At 39.6% G+C, this 17448-nt stretch overlaps 1 protein-coding gene across 7 annotated transcripts in view; it reads left to right on the plus strand.

Annotated features, from left to right (window-relative positions):
- Window positions 1-534: 534 nt before the first annotated feature.
- kif13a (kinesin family member 13A) overlaps window positions 535-17448 on the plus strand; it is a 64930-nt gene continuing 48016 nt past the window's right edge. For 5 of the 7 annotated variants that reach the window (XM_041792778.1, XM_041792779.1, XM_041792785.1 and 2 more), the window contains exons 1-2: window positions 535-885; window positions 1114-1204. In XM_041792778.1, coding sequence (XP_041648712.1) covers window positions 831-885; window positions 1114-1204 — 146 coding nt within the window. In that variant the 5' untranslated portion in view covers window positions 535-830. Of the gene's footprint in view, window positions 886-1113; window positions 1205-6757; window positions 6802-17448 lie in introns of those variants that run through there. The other 2 variants (XM_041792784.1, XM_041792783.1) reach the window with 2 other exon arrangements.

A 17448-nucleotide genomic window follows, 5' to 3' on the forward strand; every position in this document is an offset into this window, starting at 1 on the left:
GAAAAACAAGAATCAACAGATGAAAGTCCATTTGTAGTTCTAAACATATTTAGGGTGTTTTTTACACACTCTTTATCTCTCCCGTGACATTATTCCTCCCTCCTACAGCACTACAATTACACCTACATGTCCAATCATGCAAATTAGACTTTTCAATAGCTACTTTACTTTCTGATGAGTTGGCAGCACTGAATCTGACACATTATTTTTTTTAAAAAGGAAATAAAACTGGGTAACTTTTGTTAATAGCACAGCTTTGGTAGTGGGGCCCTCTTAATCACTTGCCCTTAGTCCTGCCGAGAAGATGACTACGCCCTTGCTGCTACCGCAATACAAATGTTCGCCTTTAATCATGATCAATCGTCAGTTTTGATCTTAACATTTCTGAAATACACCCATATGATGTTTAAATGTCTAAACGGATTCTTATCGTGGCTGCATGTGAATGAACTTGTCAGACAGCCTCACTCTTCGTCCACTGGTCCCCCCTCCACCCCCCGATAAGCGGCGCGGTGCGTAAATCCTTTCCCCCTCTCCGGCTCCGCCGTCTCCAGTCTGCCAGAGGAGAGCAGTCGTGCTCCCAGTGGAAGATGGCGGTGGGGATGCTGTCTGGGGCTGGAGCACAGTGCTGGATTTACACAAGAAGCGAACCCAGATGGATATAAAGGACAAAATGAACATATCCCCATGTCTTTTCCTTGAGCTGTGGACTGTCTCGGGATTTTTCAACTAGAACCTGCTGCCCTTTTTTTCTGGCATAAATCCGGGCTCCTTGTCGGGGATTCACAGACTATACATAGAGACAGGGTGGGAGTGAAAAGTGGACGAAAATGTCGGATACAAAGGTAAAAGTTGCAGTGAGAGTTCGGCCCATGAACCGCAGGGGTAAGTGTGACAAAAACTGTAATTTCTGTTCGCTAACCCTCGTCTCTGTCTCCTCGCAGTCATGCTACGTTATCATAAAGTTTTGATTTCTTCGCCATTTCTGCCTTCAGCTTGAGTTACGAGCCTGGGGCCAGACTTGAGTTTAGTTTGAAGACGATAGAAAGCTATTTTACTTTCACACCCCCCCGCATTTTTTGCTTCACTTTCCCAACAAACTTCTCTCTACAGAAATTGAACTGAACACAAAATGTGTCGTGGATATGGAGGACAACCAAACAGTTCTACACCCACCACCTTCAAATGCAAAAGGAGAGAACAGGTAAACAAAGCTGAGCAACTGCCAACACTGTGCATTTTCAAATGTAGCAAGCTTTCATAAGCAGCGAGCATGATGTGGCCACAGCAATTTTTGCTGTTATGTCGTTAGCTTTAGCAAAAAAAAAAAAAGGTTTTCAGTGGGTGTTTCAGAAGTGAAAGAGCAAAAAATGCAGGCTGCACCCTCAGTGTAATGACTCTATCCCACTCTGGTTGTAATACAGTAACAATAGCATCCAGGGTTAGCATATAAACTGCCTGTCATCAAAAGGGCTACTGCACCACAACTTTAGCTAAATGTCTGATAGCATATTTTCCAGTGCACACATGAGCTGTGTGACCAACTATGAAGTATTATATGTCATGTTTTTATTGATACATTCTCCATTATTTCTTTAACATAGTATTAAAAAAGGACAAACCTCCAAAAAACCAACACACATTTTATGACAGGTGCTTATAAGAGGATTTAATCCATCAAACTGAAAGCAAACTTCTACACAGTGTCTAAACTGCACATAATGTTGGCAGTGTTTTCCTACTGAGATGTTTGCAACAGATTTGTGCAGTTTTTGATAATTGAAAACAAAAAAGTTCCCCTATCACGCACGAAAAGCCTTTGTTTTATTAAAACAGAAAATCATTGTATCACGACAACCATTCATTTAAATTTGACTAAACTTTTGCTTTAAATCAAGGGCAGTAAGCAACTCTAAACAGAAATACTGCACTGCTGCTGTTGCTGAGGACTGCCACCCACCTGCTAGCAACATGATATTGTGTTATGTAATTCATATGAAACTTCAATACTAATCACTTCAGCATAATATTAGATAGGTTATGTACTCTATATCGTAGAATCACCTTGTATTAGCATACATTTGTTCAGTTTCAAGGCAAGAGCATGTCTCTCACATGGAGATGCCTTTCAGATGCTGCAGATTAACGCTGAGCCTCAGGGTACTGCTGTAAATCTCCGTTGTCAGAAGTAATTTAACTTATGTAGTGTTCAAAGTGCTATTAGACCACACCGTCTCTCTAAATATGCCAGGTTGCTGCTGACTGTCAAGGAGCTTGCAGTGGAAGTTCAACACAAAAAGGGGGGGAAAAGCTGCAGTTTTTGCTGGCTGATCAGGCTGCAGTGAGGAGTTGTCTGTAGTGACAGAACATGTAGGCTAATGATGGCTGTAAGCTTGTGGAGTCACCGAGACGTCATGCCTGTTAGAGATGTAACATTTCATCCATCACAGCTGACTTACTTTTACAATTTTGTGCTTTTCTGCCTGTTTTTTTCTCCTCACATGTTGGTGTCACACATGATTGAACAGCTGACCTGATTACCCACAGGCGTAAATACATGGAAAAGATGTTCATTTGGAACATATCCAAGACGCGTTTGTTTTTCCCACTGAATTTATCACTCAAATAAGGTTAATTTTGTTTATTTCAGATTAACAAAAAAACCCTTCTGGCGACTGTAAAGGACCCCAGTGTGAGTGCTGAAATGAAGACATACCACAGTCAAGGCTTTTCTCATGGCTGGCTTCCAGCCTTGTTAAAGTGTAACACTTTCTCTGCTGTTCTAGTAACCAGCAGTCAGCATTAAATGGTAATGAGCTCGCCCAGCTCCGCACATTAACCTGTATTTAAGGCAATTATCAGAACAGGAATGGCCACACAATGGCCACGTTCCAGGCAATTTAACAAATCTTGCTCAAAGCCAACATTTGTGGGACAGGATGCTGAACAGCAGAACAAAAAAGCTGTCATGGGTCAGAGGACAGAGATGAAGAGACAACGTCTGCAGTATTTAATGTTAAGTCATAAGTTCAACTCCAGATATTTCCAATGAGACACATTAAATATTTCTATTTAGGAGAACTTTTCTTTGCTGAGGGGATTGAGTGTAGTAGGGAGTGGGCATTGAAATGATTCAGTATGTGCCGCATGATAATCATCATATCATGGTGCTTAATATCTGCGATGATCTTATAAATAATTGAGATTAACTGAAGAATACAAAAAACTGTGCAGGATGTATGCATTCATTCTCTGATATTTAATGTCAGTTTCACCTATTATGTTTCCTCCATTTATTTCTTGTCACTATATTGTCATTCCTCTTTGGCTAGTTGACATCTATTTATATTTAAGTGGACAAACACCCTTTTTCCACCTAGAACACAGTCCCCTGTGGTCTAAATGAAACGTCTCTGCTGTGCTCAGGTCAAAATATGCAATGGATCAGGCACCAGAGGAGGTTTTTGACCCTGTATAAACCAGCTCTAAAGAACCTTTCTCAGAACGCTCAGTTCTGGAGTGTGCGTCTTTAAAATGCAAATAAGGTCTTTCTTGTTCCACCCCTCTTTTCAGGAAAAAAGCTTGCCCTCCATGAAAACACTTTAAAGGCTCATTTATGCTTTCTGCATGGAAGGCAGTACTGCCTCAAACTGACGTCAAATAGTGACGCATCTGATGTATTATTACCTAGTGATGGCTGCCTCATCACTGCAAACCAGTATTCTCCCAAAAGCTAGGGGGGTGCATCGTCTTCAAACATCACATCTGTACTGTAGCATAGTTTGATGTCTGGCCTGTACATGTCCAAGCGAAAATATGCTGCATGGCAACACCACAAAGGGATGTGTCTGAAGATTCTACGCCATGTTTGATGTGCGGAAACTTGCGACTCAGAGTATGTGTCAAGCATAAAACAGGCTTTCCATAGTAACCAAAGCTTAAGTAGCTCTATTAGCTGAGCTAAATAGATAAAAGAGCTACGCAGATAACATATCTATGAAGCTAACTTAGCTAAAGCTAAGCTAAGCTTACACAGCAGCAATGTAAGCTGCATTATCCACACAGCTAAATAAGATTAGGCTACATTTGCTAAAGCTCACATTGATCAAGCTAACTTAGCTATAGATAAAGGAGCTATGTAGCTGACATAGCTATGTAGCTAAAGTTAAATTCACAAAGCAACTATGTAGATACGTTATCTACATAACTATGTTGGCTACAGAGCTACTTTAGCCAAAGCTCAAGTTGCAAAAGCTCACGTTGCTAAAGCATATTAGCTACATTAGCTCATCTAGTAACATTAATGATGTAGCTAGTGTAGCCATGTTAGCTTTAGCTAAAGCCAACAAAGCTAAAGCATGCCACCGTTAATGTTATTACTTCTGAAAATGATTTAAACATAATTTAATGTCAGATTAAATCTCTCTCCTTTTTATGAAATGTTTCTTAGTCTGTAATGTTTTCAGTGGTGGTTATTTCATGAATCTAATTGTCAAACGTTGTGTACAAATAAAGTTGAGTTAGAAAAAATTGCAAAATGGAAATCCATTAAACTGTCAAATTGTGATAAACAAAGTCTCAGCTGAACTGTCTGTGAAAGTAGCCTTTAGAAATGTGTAGTCTGCTGCCAGACCCCTCTCAAATGAGTGCAGACTGGACAGAGCGCCAAACTTTGTTTTACCAAGCATAGGTAGACCACAAACAAAGGACTGGGTTGCCTTTTTTTCACATTTTGTGGGCAGGCTGATATCCCAGATACCCAAATATGTGTGCCAAATGCTACATAGCTCCTTTAAACACCTTTGTGGTGCAACTGGTGTTATAAAGTAGAGGCATGATGAATAAAATGCACACAGATTCTTTGGTGTCGTATTAGTCAGAATGACAGTGTATGGATGTATCATTAACTTGTCTCAAAACTTGTTTCATGAACGTAGGATGAAATGTTTTTAATTCCCATGGATCCTTTAATAAGTTAATCAATCTTTTTTTATTGATATAACACACAATAGTTATCCCATAACATTATATACAGAGGATGTCTTTACCTGCTGATTACTGTGACCTAACATTAGTCCACTAAAGATCAATGTTGATTTTTAAGGTAGTTTTGCTCTAGCTGTACCCTGACTTTGGCCTTCAACAGTTATGATTCGGTTTGGTTTTATTATGTCACAATTCTTTTCTTTAAAGTAGCCCAGGCGTATAATTACTTGTTAACATTTCAGTACTGGTTCTGTGTGTGTGTGTGTGTGTTTTGGGTCTGTGTGTTTAGGCTGCCATGGTTTTCTTAAACCATATAATTTTCCTCTCTGCAGCTTGTGGAGCCGCAGAAAGGGATACCCTGTTCACTAAGACCAAGCCTTGTTTTGAAGACACCTGTTCCTGTGTGTTGGAAATGTGTCAGATTTAGTGGGTATTAGCACGCCAAATATGGCTGCAGGGCCAAGACCATGGGAACTTTTTGTCTCTCATGGGAACGCTCAGGCCCTGCGTCAGTCGAAACAGCAGAGAGAGATATTTTCATTGTGACACTTTGTCACACACATTGTCAGGATTCATTGAAACTCTTTTTTTCTAGTTGTCTGCCCAGCTCTTTGATATAATAATGTGACTTCACCAAGAAGAACTGAAGTCATGTCTTTATTAGTGGGATAAACTTTTGGCCATCTCTATGACAAAATCAGTATAATATTATTGTGAACAAAGTATCTTATTCCTATTATTGTACTGTATCATATCTTATCTTTCAGTATTTTGTTGTGAGTCACCTGTGATTTCAGCATACTCTACTGACTGAGTCTCGCTTTAAATCAGCCCATTTAAAGACCACACAGCACTCTGAAAACATGCAGATGGCTTAAAGAATTTGAAGAAGTAAAATGGATTTCCTTTGATGGCTTAGCCTTGTTCTCTGCACCTCCATGCATTATAGCAACACTCGTGACCATCACCCCCTCCCCTCCTGTTTTCTTGAGAAATGAACAATAATCCCAGTGGAGGGCAAATGACACCTGGATTGTGACTTCAGGGCAACAGGTTAAGTTTCCCAAGCTTTATCTTTCATCTGCCTGTTAAGTTGGCACAAACTGCATATTTGTAACAGGAATCTGGGAAAGTAGTTTTTGTTTTCATGCGCCAGTCTGCGCTCCTTTGGGGTTTATGGACAAAGACAGTGGGGGTGGAGAGACACAGAAATACCTGAGGCTGCTGTCTGCACTGGGGATGAGTGGTGGAGCATCATGACAAGAAAATACCCTTCCTCTCACACAATGGGGCCATATTACCTCCATCATGCCCCAGCATGTCAGTCAATGCACAGGTCCATCGAATCTTGAGTTTAAGATATGGAGTTTAAAATACAAAACTGTATTTTCTTGTTGTCCACGTAGCTGTGGCTCTGCTGGTGAGCGATTCAAAATATTTAGTGGAAGTTCTAGTTTATCTGATGATGTCTGTTACCAAGCTTGTAATGTTGTTCTTCCTCATCACAGATGTTTCAAGAGCTGAGTCAACTCTATCTCCCCTTTACTCTTGTCTTCTGGATATTATCAAGGAACGAGACACAGAATGCTGGACACAACTGCAGGACACGGCAAGGTTCAGGCAAAATCAGAGTTTTAATGGGAAAAACAGGGTCGTTACACGGGTAGGCAGTTAAACTCCAGCAGAGGTACAAAAATCGGCAGGCTAAGGCAAAGGTCCAAAGAACAAAAACAAGGTCGAGATGAGAAAGCTAAGATAATGAAAACAAAGCGCTGGGACGAGGACTATGAAGTGCAACGAACTAGCAGAGAACAGGTGAAAACCGGGTGCTAACATACTGTGGCTAATGAGTGCTAATGGTAAACAGCTGTGGTGATATGTGACAGAGGAAGCAAAACTGACGTGCAGACAAAGGGGTGCGTGATCACCAAAATAAAACCGGAAGTACTGAAACCGAGATGTAAGTGTGCAGAAAGTGACAGAAATTAAAGAAAGCAGAGGAAGACGGAGAGAGTGACCAGACAGAAAGAGAGCACCAAGTGACAGACAGCAGACATGACAGATATAGGGATTTAATCATGTAAAAAGGATCTGAGTTAGAAGCCATCCATACTTTGGGATCCACACTTACACTGTGCTCGCCAGCTTTAACATTATCTTAACCGATTTGACTAACTTTGAATATTTCACACAAGGATACTTGTGCATAGAAAGCCGTAGAGATGCATTCCTGTGTGAAGAATATTGATTGGAGGATGTGGTTAGGTCCTCCATGTCACATTTTTCTCACAACCCAGCTGGAAAATAGCTGGGACCAATTTGAAGAAAATAGTAAGACATTTTTGGAAATATTTTTAAGTCCCATTTAGTCAAACTATTCCATGAGGAGATTCATACTGCTCTGGTTTCCTTGGCTAATAGCTAGTGTCTCAGCTTAGCTCATTTATCAGAAAATAAGGCAAAACAACACGCCAAACCCTGTCCAACTGTTTGTAAATTTGTTTTAAATTAACAACTGGGGATTTCCCTGATTAGCTGGCTAAACTGTTAAATCTGGATCCATTGGTAGTTGTTAGGGCTGCGCAGTTAATCAAAAATCGCATTAAATCACAATTTTACTTGCTGCACTTTAAAATTGCAGACAGTGCCATATTGCTTTAACCTAATATTTTTCAAAATCCCAGTTCGATGCATTTTTATACAGCAAAGATGTTAGCTATGCTCTACATATCATGCAAATATTCAAGTAACTTGTTTAGAGTAGTTTTCAGAAATCCTACTTTTCTTGCGTATTTTTTCTCAATCAAAACAAGAATGGCAAAGAAATGGTCACTGTCATCAAAATAGTAATTGATATCAAATTTGCAATATGAGTCAAAATAATACAAATTAGCTATTTTTTTCAAACCCATTCATCCCTAGTAAATTTAATCTATTATGGTGCTGGTTGAAATATAGACTGATATTTTTGCTTGTGTTAGTTGAAAAGTACATAGGATGAGAAACGTCAAAATAATCACATATTAAACTGCAATTGCAATATTGGAAAAAAAATGCGTTTGGACTATCTCTGTAAATCATTCATCCCTGGTAGTTGGCATCAGTATTGTGGGCTGGTTCAATTAGTTCTCAGTATTTTTTTTTATCAATTCAGGCCCACAATCCTGAAAGCTCCATCTAAGCTGCAACTCAGAGCTAGTTTTGGCAGCTATTTTGAACCAGCTTTAATCTCTATTTTTATAATGCCTTTTAGTTTTAGTCACATTTTTGTCATTTTCACTCCGGAAAGTTTTAGTTTAGTTTAAGTTGAAAACCCCCCCATGGAACAGCATTTTTTAAAAATGTCTTTATTCGCCTTTTGTTTCATATGAGCATGGGACTGGTACTTCCTGATGGTCTTTGGACTTCAGTGGCTGCCAGTAGTTTGGCAGTAGTCAAAAGTCTAAGTCTCTGTGTAAGTTAGAAGTTATTAGAGGTGACTTTGTGCAGTTTATCTAAAGGTATATCATTCACATTAAGTTTTCTAATAATATTGTCAGTTGTTATTTGTTCTGTGAGAGGACTAGAGGAAAAGATGCCAGAGTGAAAAGTGGAAGAATTTTGCAGTGGGTAAAGTGGGCATGGCTACATAAGGTGAACAGATTAAGCTCAAGCTTTAGCAGAACAAGGCTAAATGTTTCCTTGATTTTCAGTTATTTTTACTAAGCCATGCTAACCAAATGCTACTGGTAGCTTTGTGTTCTTCTAAGTCTGTTAGTTTGAAACTTCACCAATACTTGAAACGAGAGCTTCCTTGTTTGCGGATATCTTGGATTTTTTTCTGCATTCATTTTTTACATCCAGCACCTGTTTACTGTTGTGCATGTCTAACTTTGTTTCTCTCTATCACAATGCAATGACAGTTGCATTTTGACTCTTTTCTGTTGTCCCACTGTGGTCAACATGTGTCTTATAAAAGCCTTTACAGATAACCTCTTATGCTGTCTGTCTGTTAACCTTTATGACACACAGATGACAAAAACATCAAAAAGATGTTGAGTATACTTGACATTTACCCTTCTTGAAGTTTTGGAGGCTGGTCACATTTTCTCCTAGGACACACATGAACAAGAGTCATCATGCTTTCCTAAACAATCCTTCCCTGAATGATAATGCTGTCTTGTCCGGTGGTCGCCCTCAGGAATGTTCCCTTTGTTTCTCCCTTTTGCTCCCAAAGTGCCGATTATCAACCTTTCCATGTCATCCTCAGAGTCAGTTGGCCTAAAATAAACACGTAAGGCTTCATTTATGCATGCTATTAAGAGAGAGTGTTGCGTGTCGCTGATGAAACGATTGTATTCTCTGGAGGGCTGTGCCCTGTTTGTTTAGAGGGTGGGACATTGTTTACATCTTGAACCAGAGTTGAGAAAAAATGGTGTCCTCCCCTTTGTCAAGCCTGCACCTCATTAATCTCAGATGTGGCTTCTTATTCTGAGAGCAGCCTGAAAAATCCACTCAGACATTTCCCCCATAATGATCCCAATCTCCCCGCTTTTGTTTCTTTTAGATGAGGCCTTTTTGAAGTATAGAGGCTTGCATGAATTTAATTTCATGGTGGGGAAGGGACTCATTTTAAGCTTGGTGTAACTAAAAGCCCCAGTGAAAAGTTTTGATTTGGTTATGAAATATACTAGTATTAATGAAGATATCCCACTATGGCCTGTTCAAGAAAATGAGACCATCATGAAAAACATTGCTGTTTTTAATGGCTATTGCAGCTGACATGGGGTAGGTGTAAAAAGAGAGTGCTCCTTTTTTTATTCCACTAATTGAAGTTTCCAAACGCAACAAAAATGACAACCATCCTGTTCTGGAAAAAGTATTTTGTTCATGAGATGTTCAACTCTAGTAGAGTAATTGCTTAAAAAGAAACTATTCTGCATGTTTCTGTTTGCGGGCGACAACTTTTATGATGTGTTTCAGACATCACTGGCATGCTTGCTCTAGCTTTTGTTGTCTTGAGTCCTACGCAGCCACATGGCATGTGTATTGAAATAAGTGACATTGCACAAGCAGACTGGGTCAAAAGAGGTGTGTCCCGGTAGTAAACGTGTCACTCTGTTTCCTATTGTAAAGAAAGCTTTAACATATTGAACAACTTAATGAACTTCACCTCTTTCTGGCTTGTTTGTTCTTAGTGAAATGAAGCAGATTTAAGGTTTCAGAGCAGATGTGGTTTGTGTTGTCGCGCCCACACATACACACTGTGTCCACAGCCTGCTGACCCAGCCTGTCACAGTGGTGTCAGAAATGCCAGAGAGGATTAAATTAAACCTGGCCTTCATCACATGTTTTGTTGTGAACATTTGTAATGGAAACTTTGCAGTCCACACAGAAGTCAGGATGAGTTTTATGATGGCGGTGCTTTTCATTAAGACTGTTTTGGAGATCCCAAGCTTGGCTTTCTTTTTGGAATAACTTTGACTCATGATGTTGGGAGGTTGTCTCAACTCAATGTTTACCCATGTTGCTTAGCAACCATCATTCCCAAGACACAGAAACTTTCTGAAATTATGTGGATGATCTAATGAGTGATACCCCTGAACCACCCCCAAATATTTTTACAGGAAGCTAATTTTAGCATTTAGGACAATCAACCACAGAGTTATTCAGTGGTGGGATACAGAAAAGCACAATTATAGTTATTCTTATTCTTTGATGTACTAATACTTCACTTAGCTTTGACTTTCCATGCTATAGAAATAATGGCAAGCCCTTATATTTACTTTAATAGCAAATAAATAACACACTATTAAGTGTCCAGTTCCTGTTTTTTTTGTACATCCATATTTTTCTGAAGAAAATGTCTGTTGAATCCCAACCCTTTCAAGCACAGTCAAGTTACAGACATACAGTGCTTAACAAATTTATTAGACCACCACCCAAAGTAAGGTTTATGCCACAGCTGCCCTAAATTAACAGCATTGTAATTACCAAAATCATTTTTTATGTTTCTGCAATGGTTAATACACCAATATGTAGAAGCTCATTAACCCAAATGATATTTTTAATGCTAAAATATAATTATTGCTATTATCTTTGAATTTTCATGTTTACTGATTTACAAAAAAACTGAAAAAATAGTAAAGCACATTAATATTTCTTGATTAATATGTCAAATTATAGTTATTTACTTGCATTCCTGAACAGAAAAATTAGTGTTAGCGGTTGAATGTTGTGATTGATTGATTTCTGACTTCTCAGAGAAGCCCAGTGAACCGGCTCAAATTTGGGTATAAAAGGGTGAATTCAATTTGAAATTCCTCATTCCTGTTCAAAATGGTAACACGTGGAGAGCTCACTGAAAATGAAGGAGTCTGCATTAAAGCACTTCAAGATGCTGGATGGTCTCTGAGACAAGTATGACAGGTGGTCTAATAAATTTGTTCAGCACTGTGTATTCTTTCAGCACAATCTGGTCTATCAGAATATATGTGCTGCAAGAATGTCAGATAAATGCATCAATAATTAAATGCCCAGAAAGACCAAGTTAAAGAACAAAACAGATATTAAATTTTATAGCACTATACAAATCACACACAGATCAGCTATGAACAAGCCTTTTCACATCTAAATTTTGTTCCTACAGGCCTTGTCTATGTGGAGAAAAAATAACTTGCGAAACAAAACGGAAACTGTCACTGTCATTTTTCTCCACAGAACCAATTCACATTTTTCACTCTGCATTCCAGTGTGCTAAATATGCATGAATCCTATTATAGGAGCACAAATGTCCTCTTCATTATTTGGGCCATAGAGGACTCTTTTTTCTCACCTTTACAAACTGGCAGATAACTATCTTGCGTCTCATTGATCTTTGGCTGGCCTTGAGTGGTGGCTATTGCTTAAATAACAATAGAAGAAAAAACTGGAGCATTGTGATTGGCCAGAAGGATAACAGAAAGTTGCTTTCTTATACTTAAGGTGTCAAAATGGAGTTTCTCATCGCGAAAACATAATAAAAAGTTATATTATCATGGATTTGGCAATGTGGTGTTGTAATATCAAAGCTCTGGATAAACACAGCATTTTGCACCTGGATTAAAGATGTTCTGGATAGGATATAACAGCCAGGAGCTGTGTGTTTATCAGCAAAAAGATCAGCTTTCGATCAAAATTCACTCCATAGAAATTTGCCTTACAGTTCCTGAGATATTGTAAACAACATATGCGCTACTGCTTTGGATAATCACCGTACCAGCAGGGTACGGAGGGCTAAAATCTTAAGCACGGCCAATTTATTAACAAAATTTCCATCACTCTTCCAGGAGGTGAGCCAATCTGTAACAATTTACTTTTTTTCTAACTCTACTGTGTAGAGAAGCTGAACATTTTTTCCTGCCAGTGCTTGTACAGTGAGACTTGCAAACACAGTGTAAACATGGTCAGTATGAAATAAAAGTATGGCCATATATGGCCACAATATTACTGAGTACCGGGATGATGTGCTAGTGGTTCTGGGATTACACTCACCTAAGATCGGCTAAGCATAACCACGCATCTGTCATGTCTGTGACAGCAGCAGTGTCACCTCTAACCTTTATACATGCGGGAAACACACAGTCTGCAGGGGTCAGTTCTCTGACTTCTAGTGGTATCAGACAGACTTTTACTGTAGATTAGTCAAGGACCAGCGCAGAGGATAACTTTACTCATGATGCAGAAGTGTTAAACATCAAAACAACAATAATTCCCCAGAAACATGAGCAAAGGAGGACTGATCCCTGTACAACAGGCATCATATAAATACGTCTAAAGACATATAGATGCCTAAACATATCTAAGTACTCTGAACAAGGGCATGATGGGAATACTCCGACCCCAGGTTTGAAATTGACTATCACTGATTCTCTACAGAGTTGTTGAACTAACAACATAACTCCAGCACTAAAGACCATTTAACTCTGAATAAAGTTAAAATTACACTTTGTGAGTTAAAATCAGCTCTGAAATCTTAAACACTGAGATTTCTACTTTCCAGGTTTTGCATCTATGAATAAGTTAAACTGAAACTCACCAAATAATCAACAAGATGATGATGGATGAGAAAAAGAACAAACTCAGTGGGTCACAGAGCTTCGAAGACACCCCTAACAAAGAAAAGTTCATTTGAGGTGAAAAACCACAGAATTTTACATGAGGCCCTACATTTTTTGGAGAAAGCACAAATCTTTTTTTCCCTAATGTACTCAGTCACTGCAAAAGCAAAAGATGGAATAACATTGAAATGAATGACAAATCAACCCCAGAAAGACAAAAATAATATGTTGTTTGCACACTTTCCCCTCATGAATTCGTAGTTCTCCTGTGATCTTGTGATCTTGAGTGTCCAGTTGCTCAGGGCCGTGCTCGACTGCGCTCCAGTGGGCAATGGCGTCGCTGCAAAGCACTGCATGCCCAGAATGCCATCATGCAGCCAAGGGGCTTTTTCCTGCTAGAAATACCTTAAAGTCCATTTTATAAGCACTTATGAAAAAATTAAAGACAGAAATTTTGAATTGGCCTTTTAAACATTCCTCAAAGCAGTGGACTTTTGTTCTCAGAAATAAGAGGCAAGGCATGTAAAAATGGTCATGGGTCAGGTACTGTTTATCATACATCCACCTTACCTGGACACTTACAGGAACTTTTCTGGAGTTTTGTGAAAAGGGCTTAATCTATTGATTTAATAGGCTTTGTCTGAAATTAAAATTCTCTGTATGCAGTTTTGTTACATAACGAAAATAGAGACATTCATGATATAGTTGGTAGGGCAGAAGTTAGCTGTCTCAGTAGCTTTAATGCTGCAGATCTGTTTCTGTCAACAGTGAGCTTCTTTTAGAGCATTTTTAGAAATATTTCTCAATTTCCAGCAATTATGTTGAATTTAAAATCACTTACACTGATAAAAGTTACCAGTTGCTCTAACTTTAGGCCTCCTAGAAATCATGTGAAGCTTTCTTGGTCAGAAAAGAAAGCCTCTTGCCCTTACTGTTAGTTTGCTTTGCATTTCCCCCTCTCTCATTGCTGTGTGTCTGTGCAGCAGGGTGACCTATGCTTTGCTCTGAGTGGGTGGGGACCGGCGTGTTCTGTTCTAAACATACTGGAAGACCATCTGAAATGTTAGCTGGTTGCCCGCGAGAGCACAGCGAGCTGTAACCCAACACTTGCACACACTGTCATCCATGTACACACTAAAGCTCTGAAGGTTGTGTTTGGCTCTGGAGCTTGTTGAAATGTGATTGTCTGCAGCAGCTCGACAGCTAAACAGGGAAAGAGTCATAAGTGTGGTTTAATGGAGGTCAATAGGGTGGGGGAGGAGTAGTTGAACAGAAAAAAATCAAGAAGAGGAATTTGAACGCACAGGAGAAAAGCCTGAAACAAACCATTTTTGTGCGTGTGTTGAGGTACAGATGAGTGTTGTGAACTCAGTGGGGGGGGTTGAACCTCATCCTTGTGATTTACATATTCCATGTCAGCATACGGATTATATCATCAGAAAGTCTTGCAAAGCCTGCTAAACCACATTGACAAATCTGGTGGTTTATTTGTCATGCATTGAAAAAAGGGAACCGCAACATTTCAAGATTTATGTATTTTTGAAACTTGTTCTCTGGGCTGATTTCAGAGATTTAGAAATATTTCTTGCAGCTAATTGGAAACAGCATGCTCTTTATCCGTCAGGTGAAAGGTTCGTGTATGCGTTTGCCAGTCTTTCATGAGTATGAGCATGCATTGCAATTCTTTAAGGGTGGGTGGCTACTCCTGTGGGTGGATGTTACAATATTAATCTGGTGTGTTGCCTGCTGGGCTAGAAGAGTGCAGTTTTTTGGTGGCATAATAACCCAGTGGCCTTAATCCGGCTCTATAACCGCAGGGGGATTCCAGCGCAGCCCTCCCACTCTATACCTTCCTTTGGGCATCAGCAGTGTTCATGTGTTTGAGCTTCAGCACAATGAGAGAGGCCATTTTTCTGACACTGTGAAAAAGTACCACAATTTGACTTTGACATTGTATCTGTCACTAGAGTGTTACCAATAAGGATTTTATACAGGTGATCAAAGTGTGCACCTCCATTCTGCCAGGACACAGGATCAGTTCAGATGAGGAGAATCACACTGTTGTTGTAGTGTGAGAGGCCAATTTCTCCCCTCAGCCAACTTAAAATCATTCATGGGTGCCTTGGCATCAGGTAGCTGGAGGCGTGGGAGCATGAGCGCACCCTTCATGACACACACTTTAAAGCACACAGAAGCAGCAGCTCCCTTCCTCCCCCCTGATTTTAGCCATGCCCTGACGGCTCTGCCGTGTCTGCCTGCATCTGCCTCTGAGGGGGGCACAATCTGATGCTATCTGGCACTTCTGTGCCATACATGTGTGCCACACACTTGTTTAACCGCAGGCATTCATACCTCCTCTGGCCACAACTTGACATGCCCACTGATTATTACACAAATAGCTCGTGGGCTTCATGCATGAATTGTTTGGGGCTGCACTGAATAATATCTCTGACTGAGCTGTTGCTATAGCTTTACCCCTTAACAGTGAGTTAAGATATCATCAGAAATATCTTGATTGATTTAACCATGTGTAAATATTTTGCTTCATGTAATTATATTTTTAAAACAGTTTAAACAGTATTTTAAGTTTATTGCTGTTTCCATTTTCCCTAATTGCTTAAGTCAAAGGGAACCTCCAATCTCCACAATCAAAAAATGCAATTAGATTTCTTTCCAAATTCTTGAATTCAGGAACTAACTGGGCAGCTCTCTGACAGACAAGAATGAAGATGAGAAGAGACAGAGCAGTTGGATGGAGTGACTTGTTTCTTCATCAGCTCTACAAATAAACTCACAGCTGTGTTCCTAAATGTCATAAATCATTTCTAACAACATTCAGTTACACTTTGGCTGACATAAAAAGGCCCAAGAGCTACTGATGGTTAACCATATGCTCAAAGGGTCAAGCTGCCATGACTGTCACGCTTCTGCGTACTTTTGAAGCTGTGAAATAAAGAATTGGCATGTCTGCACCGTTAATGAACTGTTTATAAACCGAGCACCGGGACAAGGTGTCAATAGTAGTGTGAATAGACGCACGTAGAATTGGCCTTGCGTAACTTAGCATCTGCCTAAAAGGTGTAGTGACAGCGGCAGCGGCACCTGTAGCCTCTGGCCTAATGTTAGGAGAAGACACAGACTCCACTGCACTGATCTCACTTCCCTAGCTTCTGATTAGGATTTCAAGCAGACTTTAAAGCATGTTTATAAAGAAAACGAGAAAATGTGCTAATTTGGCTTAAATCCAAAAACACAGAACTGGTTGATTAATGTACACTAGGTCACCTGACTATAGTATGGCCATAAATGTGACTAATGCGCATGCATACATTGCAATTGTAATAGAAATACAATATATCATTTTGCCCTAATACTAACATTAATGACAGTTTAGCCAATATCTATGTTTTTTCATTACTTCTTTTGGTGTTGGACTGCAACTGTGCCAACATTTCTCTTGTGTTTGACCACAAAAATATATTCGCTTTTGTCCCATTGGTGACTTCTGGCCTCCAAAAAACCCTCTTATTTTAGTCAGCAGTTTGGTGTACCACATGCCAACCACAAATTATTTGGCACATCAGATAAAATCTGGCAACTGGTACCAGTGTGCATGCCACATTATGTGCAACATGGTCAATTTTTGCAAACAGGCAGATATGGGCTGATGTGGATGTCAAACATTGGTGCATCCCTTAAAGTCCCAGTAAAATGAAATCCAAACTTCTTGTGTCTAAACACACTAGTTATGTTGGAATAATGTTGCTGTAAACTAGGGATGGCACAATTACCTATTTTCACAAGTAATTGCGGTATTAAACTTTACGATTAGTTAATCCTGACGTTTCCTAAATACCGTCAGTTTCCAGAAAAGATTATGCTGGGAACCATATTGATGCAACAGCGCAGCAACTAAAACAAAGTTACACAACATCCGCGTGTCACCGCCTCCTGTTGCTTCATGCAGTTGCAGGCAGAGGTGTTTCACAGTCCCACCCAGGAAGAGCTGTTTTGGATACAAAAAACATGACCAGAGTGTCACTGTGGAAGACGGCCATCCTAAATGTAAAACATGCCACAAAAAAGTTGCCGTGAAATCAGGCAATACTTCAGCACCTGTGGGATAACCATTTGGCGTTGTATGCCAAAGTAAAGGTAAATAGTAACTGGGTTAAGTCATGTCAATGTTAGGGATGGGGATCAAAACCCAGGTCCATAAGAACCTGGTTCTGTGTTTTTGAAATACCCGAAATCAATAACGTTTTAGCTTATTGATACTATCGAGTCTCACAGGCTCTGTGGAGTAACCTCATTTTAAGATAAGACTGGTGTCAAATCATACATCAGTTTCAAGGGGAACATAAACTAGAAGTGTCATGCATCA

Source organism: Cheilinus undulatus, linkage group 8, assembly GCF_018320785.1.
Source record: "Cheilinus undulatus linkage group 8, ASM1832078v1, whole genome shotgun sequence".
In the NCBI taxonomy this organism is placed as follows: domain Eukaryota; kingdom Metazoa; phylum Chordata; class Actinopteri; order Labriformes; family Labridae; genus Cheilinus; species Cheilinus undulatus.